This window comes from Hemiscyllium ocellatum, chromosome 33 (genome assembly GCF_020745735.1).
Source record: "Hemiscyllium ocellatum isolate sHemOce1 chromosome 33, sHemOce1.pat.X.cur, whole genome shotgun sequence".
In the NCBI taxonomy this organism is placed as follows: Eukaryota; Metazoa; Chordata; class Chondrichthyes; order Orectolobiformes; family Hemiscylliidae; genus Hemiscyllium; species Hemiscyllium ocellatum.
Window position 1 is genome coordinate 1,128,097 of NC_083433.1, and position 13,507 is coordinate 1,141,603.

Genomic DNA, 13,507 nt, shown 5'->3' on the forward strand with positions numbered 1-13,507 from the left:
CTCTGACATCTCCCCTAAACCTTCTTCCAATCAGCCCATTTCACACGTCCTCACAAATGACAAGGTCCCTCTCACTTGTGAATATTGAAGCAAAATATCCATTAAGGACCTCCCCAACTCCTCTGACTCCAGGCACAAGTTCCCTCCACTGTCCCTGATCGGTGCTATCCTCACTCTGGCCATCCTCTTGTTCCTCATATAAGTGTAGAATGCCTTAGGATTTTACTTAATCCTATCCGCTAAAGCTTTTTCATGCCTTTTTTTAGCTCTCCAATCTCCATTCTTCAGTTCATTCCTGGCTACCTTGTAACCCTCTAAAGCCCTGTCTGATCATTGCCTCCTCACCTTAAGAAGCTTCCTTCTTCTTCTTGAATGGGTGGCACGGTGGCACAGTGGTTAGCACTGCTGCCTCACAGCACCAGAGACCCGGGTTCAATTCCCGACTCAGGCGACTGTGTGGAGTTGGCACATTCTCCCCGTGTCTGCGTGGGTTTCCTCTGGGTGCTCCGGTTTCCTCCCACAGTCCCACGGGTTAGGTGAATTGGCCATGCTAAAAATTGCCCGTAGTGTTAGGTAAGGGGTAAATGTAGGGGAATGGGTGGGTTTCGCTTTGGTGGGTCAGTGTGAACTTGTTGGGCTGAAGGGCCTGTTTCCACACTGTAAGTCATCTAATCTCATCTAGACATTCCATATCCTTGTCACCAAAGGTTGTTTCAACCTACCATCCCTTCCTTGCTTCAGTGGGACAAACCTGTCCAGCACTCTGAGCAAGTGCTTCCTAAACAACCTTCACATTTCTGTCCTGCATTTCCCTGAGAGCATCTGTTCCCAACTTAGGTGCTCCAAGTAGACTCTGCTCTGCCTGGCTACTTTTCAAGGCAGGGTAAACAATAGGTAAGAGAATTCCTATTTCTATTCCACTCAGTTCCACACCACATTTGTTGTCTATAAGGCTTTGGCTCTATACTTAGCTGAATTGTCTCTTCCAAGTGTTTTTTCGAAGAGACCAGAGTGGCCTTCTCGCAACTTTTTTCTACAACATCCAAACATCTCCACAGTCTTCCAATGGAACCAATCTTTACAATCTTATAAATTTAGGGAACTGTGATATTCTTAAACATTCCCCTTCATCTCCAGTTGAGTTGTCTGGCATTTTGAATTGATGATGTTCACTCCCTAACCCTAATCATTGGAAATTTACATCAAATTTTCTTTCATATAAAATGCATCCATTCCATTGTTGATGATTGTTGTTCTTGATGCATGCTAAACATGCAGTGTAGCTGAGCAGGCAAACTGACCATGATTTGGCTTTTTTAAAAAATTCAAATCAACCTGTTGAGAGATCTTAATGACACACCTCTGGAGCAGATGGGACCTGAACCCAGTTCTTTGGATCCAGAAACAAAACAGAAATTTCTGGAAAAACTCAGGACGTCTGGCAGAATCTGTGGAGAGAAATCAGAGTTAATGTTTCTATCCAATGACCCTCCAGTCTGAAGAAAGGTCACTGGACCCAAAACATTAACTCTGCTTTTTCTCCATAGATGCTGTCAGATCTGCTGAGTTTCTCCAGCAATTTCTGTTTTTGTTTCTGATTTCCAGCATCATTTTCCCCTTCCTGGTCCAGAACTCAGGACACCACCACAAGAAACCTCCTTTGATAATAAAATTGACTAACGGCAGGTGTATGACTGTACCTAGGTACAGATAAGGTGCTCATGCATTGTAAATATCATTATAGTGCAAAACCAGACAACACAATTCAGTTTTATGGTCTTATTTCAGAATTATCAAGGCATATGTTGTGCTAACAGCACAAATGAGCATGAGGGATTTTACAATGAAATGAATACAGATTAGTAAGCAGTACATGGTAATCGAAGATAGCACTGCAAGCAGAAATACAAATACACTCACCGACACACACACACACACACACACAAAGTGACAAATAAATACACTTGATGATTCACATGTCAACAGCCAGGCACACCAACTAGAATGAAAACATGACAACCTGTGTAAAAGTAGCACACCACAAGATGAATTTTAGGAATATCGGAATATCTGAATGTCTAATCAAGCTTTCAAAGTGAACAGAGTTTTGGAGATAGCAACCTTTGTATTCCCTGAAACTGTGAAGTAGTGAAATCTCTGACTCACATCCAGTACCTGCACTGAGGTCATCTCTGACTGCAGCTGTACATCACCTTCTGCAATGCTGCCTTGTTTTGCAACATCTTTTCTCTCTGACCATTCATGTCTACTCTGATGCAAGCCCATAATTCTTGAAGTAAAATTGGAAAATGCAGCACACAACAACCAGGAGATGTCAGTTCAGCATATGGTTCATTGGTTACCCACTAGGGCTTATGCTCGAAACGTCGAATTCTCTATTCCTGAGATGCTGCCTGGCTTGCTGTGCTTTGACCAGCAACACATTTGCAGCTGCTGATGCTTTGGACCAACCTGGTATGGACAGTAATTTTTGTGTTTCAATTTATATCTTTGTTAGCCCTAAGGCTTAAAGAGTGTACAAGATGATTAAAATCTCTTGGGAATTTTGGTGCAGGGTACATCTGTTCACCTGAATTATAATTAACTGGGAGAATGTGAGGTGCAGACTTGGAAAAGCTGTAGGACCTGACTGGAGTTTCTCCTTCATCAGCAGAGTATAATGGGCAGGAAGCATGTGCTGTTAGTGTGACTTTGCCTGCCAATAGCTACTTTTAGGTTACTGGGTCCAAAGCTCACACTAACCTCTCAAATGTTTATTATTTGCCCTTCTCTATATTCAATTAACCAGAAGGTACTGGCTAACCATGGTTCTGTAACTTCTGCTCTTTCTTCTTCCTTAGACCACTCTGTGCTCACCATTTAGCATTACTCCATCTAGTGACTGAATTGAGGGATGCATAAAGAAATTTACTGAAGACTTGAAACATTGAGTCAAAAGCTAATACTGAATAAGTTTTATCTTTATCCAGCATTTTTAAAAGTGATGAGGACAAATCCTGAAGATAGGGAAGGCCTAAGGTGAAATAAAATGTCAACAACTACAGTCTCCTTAAAGATATTGTTAGATTCTATTGAAGACTGAACAGCTTGGTTAATAGCTGGGTTTTAAAAGCTGGTAAATGGCATATTTGGACCAGTTACTTTCAAATTCACCAGGCAGATATTAGAATAACACTTTCATGGGGTGTTGGTGACATAGTGGTAAAATCTCCGGGCAAGTAATCTGTATCCTCGGGTCAGTGCTGTGGGGACACTGGTTCAAATATCACAATAGAGATGGTGAAATTGGAATTCATTAAAGACCTAAGATAAAATGCAATCCCAACAGTTGGCTATATAATCATTCTTATAAAAAGCATCCCACTAATGTTCTTTAGGGAAGGAAATCTACCACCTTTACCTGCTCTGCTTTGCATGTAATTCTTGAAATGGACAATAGAAACCACATCTGGATCAGTGGTGCTGGAAGAGCACAGCAGTTCAGGCAGCATCCGCGGAGCAGTAAAATCAACGTTTCGGGCAAAAACCCTTCATCAGGAATCTGCATCTGCAGATCATTGTTTTTGCCTAATAAAAACCCACATCCCATAAAAAATGATAAAATTCCAAACGGTCTACTTAACCCAGCTAAGACAGTGTCAAAGTCACTCAAAAGTCAGGTCATCAATCTGTGGGGCAACTTTTCCTGTTGAACTCAGCAACATGAAGATTCTCATCACTAATGTTTGCCTCTTATAGCACAGTTGACTGAAACTGGAGCCTCAGTTTCAACATGACAATTTAAAATGAATATGCTGGGTGACATGGTCAGTGGTTTACCATCCTAATTAAATGTACCTTTTAAATAAATATTACACTGAGACACTGCCATTCCATGTGGCTGAAGATATACCTATATGTGGATATGCATGTGGATTAACAAATGGATACATTGAGGTATGGATGCAGAAAGGCACATGTATGTGTACCTATTCTCGAGCTGCTTGTGGACTCACAGACAGGCTAATAAATGAGAATAAATGCATTGTCATGCCACGCAGTTTGGGTACACATATGGTCACACTGGGATATTCAGATTTTCACATGGTCACAAACACATTACAGAAGTTACATTACAGAATATAAATATTGTCATTTGTTAAATCAACCATTTTGCAACTATGCCTACATAGGTCAGAGACCTTGTCAACCAACAAACCAAACATGCGAGAAAAGTTAAAAGCAGAGGAAAAGGTGAGACAGGGTGATCCCAGATGCTAAACCTAACTGAGTTTAAATATTACAGAGTTTTATGGGAAAAGCTTACTGCATCATCTTATTGAACTAATAGCTGATAGAGTGTTAGGTGGGATTGTTTCACTAATTCACACCTACCACTAATATCAATAAATTCACCGGGAACATTTGAAAATATTCTTAATTGTGAAAAGTCAGGTCATCAATTTGTGGGCAGATTCTTCATCATCAATTTGTGGGCAGATTCTTCATGTTGAACTATCTCCACCCTCATCATTCCTCTGTTTGCCTTGTACAGGTGCTGACTGACTAGCTAAGTGCTGGCAAATGGTTGTTTTCTTGTTAGAGTTACACTTCAGAACTGTGAGCTCAGTCATTGCACTGTGGTACATAATGGCAGGTTGGATGTCAACCACAAAAGCAACATACTACTGGATGCTGAAAATCTGAAACAAAAACAGGTAAGGCATCATCTTTGAGGAGGAACAAAGTTAACCTTTCTGATTGATGGCCTTTGATCAGAACTCAAGCTTGTTCCCAAGGCTGGTCAATTTTGTTCCTTCCCCTCCATAACTAACTATTCAAACAGCCACAGAGTGGAAGCCAGGCACTGTATACTGGACAGAGAGTTTTCAGAAGGAGAATAAATCAAAAATAAGAAAAAAAAAATGCAAGATGGTATTGTCCATTTACTTCTGTGAACCTTCACATTCTAGTAAGGACAGTCAGAGAATTACAAATTTATTACTAACTTGGTAAAAAAAAACACAGCAATACTGAAAGTCATAAATTTAAGAAGCCATTGTAGGATACTGCATTGTTTACATTGTGCACATAAGTTTTACTATGTCTTGTTTCACACTGGTCAGTTCAATCACCATCAACTTAGCACCATGCAAGCAACCATACTAAATGCAAACAGAGAGAACATGCTGATAGAAACCTCAGTTTGTCAGGGTGATCTACTGGCAAAGATGTGCCTATTGTGAAGAGACTGTAAGAGGCCGAATTCAGATTGTCACACCCAGTGCAGCAGACTTAGCAGCCAATAGCCAGTTGTTTTGAGCAGCTTTCAGCACCTAACCCCAGCAGAAACCTCGAGACAAAATCTTGCAGCTGTTATAGCCTCAAGGGATAAAAATGAGAAACTGAATTTGGTTCCAAAAATACAGAAACTGCACGGCAGACTACTCTGTATCTGAAAGGAAAAGGCCGTGTTTCCCTCACATGTTAAACTGACATTCCTGGTCCAGACATTAATGGATGTACATTTCCAGTTTTAATGACTACTGTAGCTGACAGACAGGAGAGAAGAAAGAACATAAGACAGACTATAAGATATAGGAACAGTGCAGGCTGTTGGGCCTCTCAAGCCTATTCTGCATTCAATAGGATCGTGGCTGAAATATTACTCACTTCTTCCTGCACAAGTGATCTCTTTGGACATCTGCAGTGGAGAGTTTGACATTGCACCAGGGTCAGTAATGCTAAGCACTTTGGTATTCACTGACATCAAGTAGAATTTAACTTTCAAAAGTCCCATAAAAAGCAGTAGCATAGTTGGTAAACAGTTACTATTATTTAGTTAGTTAGACTAATTAATCTAAAAAGACAGTACCATCAAATCTAAATTCTGACGAGATCTATTATTGAACTAGATTAGTAAGTGTCAGATATTTTGTTGAAGCAACATAAATTATCAGAAAGGATATCATGTATCCCATTTCAAAACAGCACAGATGGCATCTGGCTCAGCTCCCTGCAGGATGGGAAACAGATTTCTAGCGCTTATATCACCAGGCGTGTCCAGTTGCTTGGGGTTCGGCCATACTGCAATTAAAATACAATTATATCTTTATCAGGGACTGTATCAGCATTTGTCTCTCCCCATAATTCATCTCAGTCATAAGGCTGATAGCATAGAAACACACACCAGATACACATAAAAGATCACAGTGATTGACATCTCTCTCATTCTTCAAAGAGGGGGTGCACGGACCAGATTGTCAGGGCAACAGCTGAAGTGCTATAACTTGCCTGAGGACCCCTTGTACGAGAGGGGGGTAATCAGACTGGGACCCCTGTGTCAGGGATGTCCCTATACCTCCCACACTAGGTTTCAGTGATTACTCTCTTTCACTCTATGCTCCAACCTACCAACACCCTGCATTAACTGCCTCCTTATAAGCCATTCCAAGATTCCAGAACAAATCTTTCTCCTTTCAAATCCACACCCACCCATTAGCCTGCCTTGTCTATTTTTAAATTAGGAAGCACCCAAAGAATATTGCAGGGATCACCTAGAAATGTGATCCTGACTTGCTCAGGCTCCGAATGTTAGAGTTTAAGAAGAGGAAGGAGGCTTTTATTCCTTTAAAGGAAATGATAAAGTTGGGATTATATTCCATCCACAGTTCCAAGATGCTTTAGCCAAAATATATCTTAGAAACATGAAGTTACAGGGTTTTTGTAAAAAACAAAACTGATTCCCTCCTGTTCTTGAAGGAAGCCTGTTGCCCCATCTCAATTCATACTAACATGGCTAACTCTTTAATGCCCCTGATTGGACCAGGATCTGACTCAGTGGGATTTAGTGGTATCAAACTGTTAGAAAGTTCAGGGATGGAAAATAAACACCAGCCTTACCAGGACCATCCCAAGACCATCTTTAAAAAGCCTTTTATTTACAGTACCATATTACTCCCTGTAGATCACCTTGCAGGTAGTGGCAATACAAGCGAAAGTTGCTGATCACTGGGCTGAAGCAAATATTTCTGAGCATAGAGAATGGAACATTACTTCAAAACAAAAACATGTCCTGATCATTTTCACTAGATTAAAGGACAGCTTTGAAAAATGCAGCACTCTATAATGGGAAGAGATGCTGTTGATGGAAACCTTACACAAGTATGAAGTTAAATAAAATCATCAGCTCTATCGTGGGAGAGTTAAACAGACACAAAGTTTAGTTTAATTGAACTTCAACAGGCTTAACATCTACCTGAATATCTGTTAGCTCTTTCAGGAACCGTTTCGCTAGTTCTGGGCCATTCTCCATGGTGGGAATGTGGTAGTTCTGAAAGAGAGCAAAAAGAAAGTTTTACCTGCAGCAGTCCAGCATTAACATGCTTTCAAATAAAAAATCATGTTTTTAACTTGTCCTGTTATGTAAATCTTTTACCTCTAGCTCATTGTTAGTTTTCTGGTTGTGTTTTAAATGTCACATGCTAATGTCCTGGTTACATAGTCACATGCACTAGGGACAGGATTACAACATAGGGGCCCTCAATTCTACCTTCTAATAAGATCATGTTGGATCAGAAAGCGTCTGTAACACCCCATTCCTGTCACATTCCATGTCCCCCTCCCTATCCCAGTTCAGCCTGAATGCCTTTCCTACCTTCCACCCTGTCCTCCTCCACATGCCTCAGCCCTTCTCAGCCTCTACACTTCACCTCCCAGGTCCACCCACCCATATCAGAACTCTAAACCTGGCTCAATGAACAAAACAAATGCAGAGTGTCAAACTGAACTGCAAAGATTCAAAGAACCCAAGGCTGAACCTGGTCTCTATTGAATATCTGACTTCAGCCAGGCCAGCTCCATGCTGCTGATAGTTCGCCTCAGTGAACTGTTAGAGGAACATTATACAATGATCTTCTTGGCAACTGTGTATTTACATTTCAGGCTGACAAAGAATCTGTATTGTTGTTGGTTATACTACCATTTACAAATCAGCATTGTGAAAACACTTGGCTCACAAGGAATATTGGTCTTTTGGATAAGATGCTTAAAGACTTTTTTGTCAGGTCATCTGGAGATGGCCAACTGATGAACTTGTCAGCAACATTTTCAATTGTTAAAAAGTACCAATTTGCAACTTGGATTGGAAAAGTGAAGCCTCCTTATTTTAAGTTATATCCCAAAAATGTTTACTTGCTCCTTATCGGCAGGAACAGAGGGAGTCAGGATTCCTCTTGACAGCAAGGAAACAGGGAACTTATTATTGACTTCCAGCGGGATGTTACTCATGCCCCCCTACACATTACCAGCACAGAGGTGGAACGAATGGAGAGTGTCAAGCTCCTGGGAGTGGTCATCCACAGCAAGCTTTCTTGGACTGTTCATGTGGACGCACTGGTAACAAAGACCCAACAACGTCTCTTCTTCCTCAGGCAGCTGAGGAAATTTGGCATGATGGTGAATACCCTTGCCAACTTTTATAGATGCGCCATTGAGAGCATTCTGTCTGGGTGTATCACTACCTGGTATGGTAACTGTACCTTTCAAGATCAGAGACGGTTACAGAGAGTGGTGAACTCAGCCCAGACAATCACAAAGGCCAACCTCCCATCTATAGAATCTGTCTACCAGGTCAACTGTTAAGGAAAGGCCGCCAGCATTTTCAAAGACCCTGGCAATGTTTTTCTACAACCTCTACCATCGGGCAGAAGGTACAGAAGCCTGAAGACAAGCACCAGCCAATTTTGTAACAGTTTCTACTCCACTGTTGTTAGAATACTGAATGGACTCACAAACTCTTAACATTTGTATGTATCAATGTTTTGTTTTTGCCGCTGTTTACCTATTATTTAACTATCTATGCTATTTAACTCAGTGATCTGCCTGCATTGCTCGCAAGACAAAGCTTTTCACTGTGTCTCTGTACATGTAACAATAAATTCAATTCAATTCAATTCAACATGTGCAGCAGCTGTTAATTTCTAATACTGAAGATCCAGAGGAACTCTGTATATGAGTCAGTGTTACTCTGGCCAACGATGCTGACCTGGAGAGTTAATTATTACCATTTTTAAAATAGTTAATTTTCTTTGAAACTGCATATTCTTCACTCCCATAGCTCTTGTAAAATAAATGAGGCCATTGCTCTCAAATGTTATTTTAAGAGATACAAGCAAAAATGAAAGACAGCTTTAGTGAGGAGTCAGGTGCATTCAGCAGAGGAGGGAGAAACTTGAGAAAAAGGAGGTCTTCTGAATCCCCATAAAACATGAGATGATGTTACAATGATATTGGCCTTTACACACTGTAGACGAGGCTGGATGGAAATGAAAGGGGTGGGGAGGGAGCGGAGTGAATGGTTTCTTAACTGATGACGTAAGTGCACTATGGCAACCAGCAGTTCCTGTGGAGGAAGCATGCTGAGAGTTATCACCCTGATGAAAAAGAAGATTAACAAAGTATTTAAACAAAGTCAAGCTGTTGCTGCAAATCTCTTGAGTTGAACTGATGCTGGTTGGGATATTGTTTGGACCAATATTGATTATTTGGTTTCTGGAATCCCTAAAACAATGGTCAGATTTGAATTAGAATCCTTTATGATCTTAGTTAGCTGTTAGAGGTTGGAGATTCAGGAACAGGCAAAGGGCTAAACAGCTTCTGGTGAGAAGGTGCACAGGAGCCCAGAGTGACACACCGTAAGTGATTGGCTGCTTGAGGGGTGAGTATAACCCTTAAATTTTCTTACTGTAATCAAATAACCTGTTAGAATTACTGTACTTACTGGTTTTCTGTTAGTGTGCGTTAGTGAAAATTTGATTTAGTTTTTGTTTAGTGGCTTATTTTTGGGTTAATTAAATGGATATCAGACCAGCTCTTTCAAACGGCATGCTCCACCATAATGTTTGGGAGTTCTTATTTGCTGATTACATCGGCGAGCAACACATGTAGGAGATACCATCAGTATCCCCAAATCGAGCAACGGATTACAGATCTTCAGCAAAGTATGGAAGCACTAAGGAACATCCGGGAGAATGAGAGTTAGTGCATTTAAGGTGGTGGTCACCCCACAGAGTTGAAGGTGCAGAGGATAATGGGTGACCATCACACACAAGCACGAGGTGAGGTAGGTAAGTTAAGAGTCCCCCAAGGCCATCCCAACAGCCAATCAGTACTCTCTGCTGAGTTCTGGCGACAGTGATAATGCCTCAGGTAAATCCAGCCAAAGTAAAGCCCACAGCACCACGGGTCAGTCAGCTGCACAGACTGGGGAAAAAAGGTGGTTAGAACTGTAGGAATGGGAGACTCAATCATTAGGAGAACAGAAATGCACTTCTGCAGCCACTGGAGTGACAACAGGACGGTATGGTCCCTCCCTTGTGCAAAGGTCCTGCAGGTAACTAAACAGCCGCAGTGCATTTGGTGGCTGGGTGGGGGGTGGGGGGGGTGGTACGAGCCAATGGCCATGGTACACATTGGTACCAACAACATAGGTAAGGAGAGAGATGAGGCCCTAAAGGCTAAATTTAGGGAGTTCAGAGTCAGATTGAAAGCCACGTCCTCAAAGAAAGCAATCTCCGCATTACTACTTGTGCTACATGTTAGTGAGGCCAGGAACTGGCAGATTAGACAGTTTAGTATATGATGAGGGAGTGGTGTAGAAGGGAGGGCTTTAGATGGCTGAATAACTGGGACCGTTTCAGTGGAAAGTGGGACTTGTTCAAGAGAGATGGTCATAAGAACAAAAGCACTAGGAGCAGGAGGAGGCTATTTGGCCCTTCAAACCCACTCTCCCATTCAATATAGTCATGGCTAATCATTTTGTACTCTCAGCTCCATTTACTCATTCTCTCACCATAACCCTTATTCCTTTACTGTTCAAAAAATTAGCTATCTTAGCTTTACAAACATTTACTGAGGAACCTCAGCTATTTCACTGGGGAGGGAATTCCAGATTCACAATCCTCTGGGTGAAACGTTTCTTCTCAATTCCATCCTAAATCTGCTCCCCCTGATTCTGAGGCTATGCCCTCTTGTACTAGTTTCACCACCAGTGGAAACATCCACTCTACGTCTATATTATCTATTCCTTTCTCAAGTAAGGAGACCAAAACTGCACGCAGTATTCTAGGTGTGGCCTTACCAGCACCTTGTACAGCTGCAACATAACCTCCCTGCTTTTAAACTCAATCCCTTTAGCAATGAAGGATAATATTCCATCTGCCTTCCAAATTACGACTTGTACGTGTAGACCAACCTTCTGTGATTCATGCACAAGACACCCAGGTCCCTCTGCAGAGAAGCATGCTGCATCTTTTTACCGTTCAAGTAATAGTCCTTTTTAATGTTATTCCTACTGAAATTGATGACTTCACATTTATTGCTGAACAAAGAGACCTTGGAATGCAGGTTCGTAGCTCCTTGAAAGTGGAGTTGCAGATAGATAGAATAGTGAAGAAGGCGTTTGGTATGCTTTCCTTTACTGGTCAGAGTATTGAGTACAGGAGTTGGGAGGTCATGTTGCGGCTGTACAGGACATTGGTTAGGCCACCGTTGGAATATTGCGTGCAATTCTGGTCTCCTTCCTATCGGAAAGATGTTGTGAAACTTGAAAGGGTTCAGAAAAGATTTACAAGGATGTTGCCAGGGTTGGAGGATTTGAGCTGTAGGGAGAGGCTGAACAGACTGGGGCCATTTTCCCTGGAGCGTCGGAGGCTGAGGGGTGACGTTACAGAGATTTACAAAATTATGAGGGGCATGGATAGGATAAATAGACAAAGTCTTTTCCCTGGGGTCGGGGAGTCCAGAACTAGAGGGCATAGGTTTAGGGTGAGAGGGAAAAGATATAAAAGAGACCTAAGGGGCAACTTTTTCACGCAGAGGGTGGTACGTGTATGGAATGAGCTGCCAGAGGATGTGGTGGAGGATGGTACAATTACAACATTTAAGAGGCATTTGGATGGGTATATGAATAGGAAGGGTTTGGAGGATATGGGTTGGGTGCTGGCAGGTGGGACTAGATTGGGTTGGGATATCTGGTCGGCGTGGACAGGTTGGACCGAAGAGTCTGTTTCCATACTGTACATCTCTATGGCTCTATGACTTTATTAACATTGTACTCCATCTGCCAGAACTTTGCCCACTCACTTAAGTTATCCATGTCCCTTTGCAAAGTTTCACAGTCCACTGCACACTTTGCTCTACCCTCATCTTTTTTTTTTAGATTACTTACAGTGTGGAAACAGGCCCTTCGGCCCAACAAGTCCACACCGACCCGCCGAAGCACAACCCACCCATACCCCTACATTTACCCCTTACCTAACACTATGGGCAATTTAGAATGGCCAATTCACCTGACCCGCACATCTTTGGACTGTGGGAGGAAACCGGAGCACCCGGAGGAAACCCACGCAGACACGGGGAGAACGTGCAAACTCCACACAGTCAGTCGCCTGAGTCGGGAATTGAACCCGGGTCTCCAGGCGCTGTGAGGCAGCAGTGCTAACCACTGTGCCACCATGCCGCCCAATTAGTGTCACCCATAAACTTTGACACACTACACGTGGTCCCCAACTCCAAATCATCTATGTAAATTGGGAATAATTGTGGTCCCAACATTGATCCCTAAGGCATTAGCCACTAATCCCCAACTAGAAAAGCACTAATTTATCCCCACTCTTTGCTTCCTGTTAACCAATCCTCTATCCATGCTAATACATTACCCATAATGCCTTGCATCTTTATCTTATGCGGCAGCCTTTTCAAATGTCTTTTGGAAATTTAGATACACCACATCTACTGGGTGCCCATTTTCCTCTGTGCTCGTAATATCTTCATAGAATTCTAGTGGCTTAGTTAAACATGAGCTTCCTTTCATGAACCAGTCTTCACCCAAACAGTGACCGGACCAATACTCTTGTGACTTTAAACTCGTTTGGCAGGGAAATGGGAACCTAAGGAGAGACTCTGAGTTAGCTGGAGTGTTGAGGGCTTGAGGATAAAGAGAATCAAGATGGTAAATAAAAAGCAGGAAGCAGCTGAGCAGTGTAGCACTAAGATAAGTGGGAAATCAGGTCGTGACAAAAAAAGAGAGAATGTCTAAAAACAAAGATTCTTCTGGTGAAAGCATCAGGATTCAAAAGAAGGTATAAATCTAGCATAAGAACATTTTACCTGAATGCTCACAACATTCGAAACAAGGTAAATGAGTTGACGGCACAAATCATCATGAATGGGTGTGATTTAGTGGCCAAGACAGTGTCAGTTGCAGGAAGATCATGACTGGGAGTTCAATATCCAGGGGTATCAGAATATTTGGAAGGACGGACATGATGGAAAGGGAGGTGACATAGCTCTGATATTTAAGACATCTTCTCACAAATTTTGAAGACATGATTTAGAGTTCACAGAAAAAAGAGTTGAATTAATGTGGGTGGACATAAAAAATAGTATGGGAAAAAAGTCACTGATAGGCGTGGTCTGTAGGCCATCAAATGACAACATCACAGGG

General features: G+C 42.0%; 1 protein-coding gene across 1 annotated transcript in view; it reads right to left on the reverse strand.

Moving 5' to 3' along the window:
* Positions 1–1,764: 1,764 nt before the first annotated feature.
* The window catches only part of LOC132831521 (branched-chain-amino-acid aminotransferase, cytosolic-like), a 58,428-nt gene continuing 46,685 nt past the window's right edge, over positions 1,765–13,507 (reverse strand). Inside the window, exons 10-11 of the mRNA XM_060849717.1 lie at positions 7,259–7,333; positions 1,765–6,087 (exon numbers count right to left, since the gene is read on the reverse strand). Coding sequence (XP_060705700.1) covers positions 6,046–6,087; positions 7,259–7,333 — 117 coding nt within the window. The 3' untranslated portion in view covers positions 1,765–6,045. The remainder of the gene's footprint in view (positions 6,088–7,258; positions 7,334–13,507) is intronic.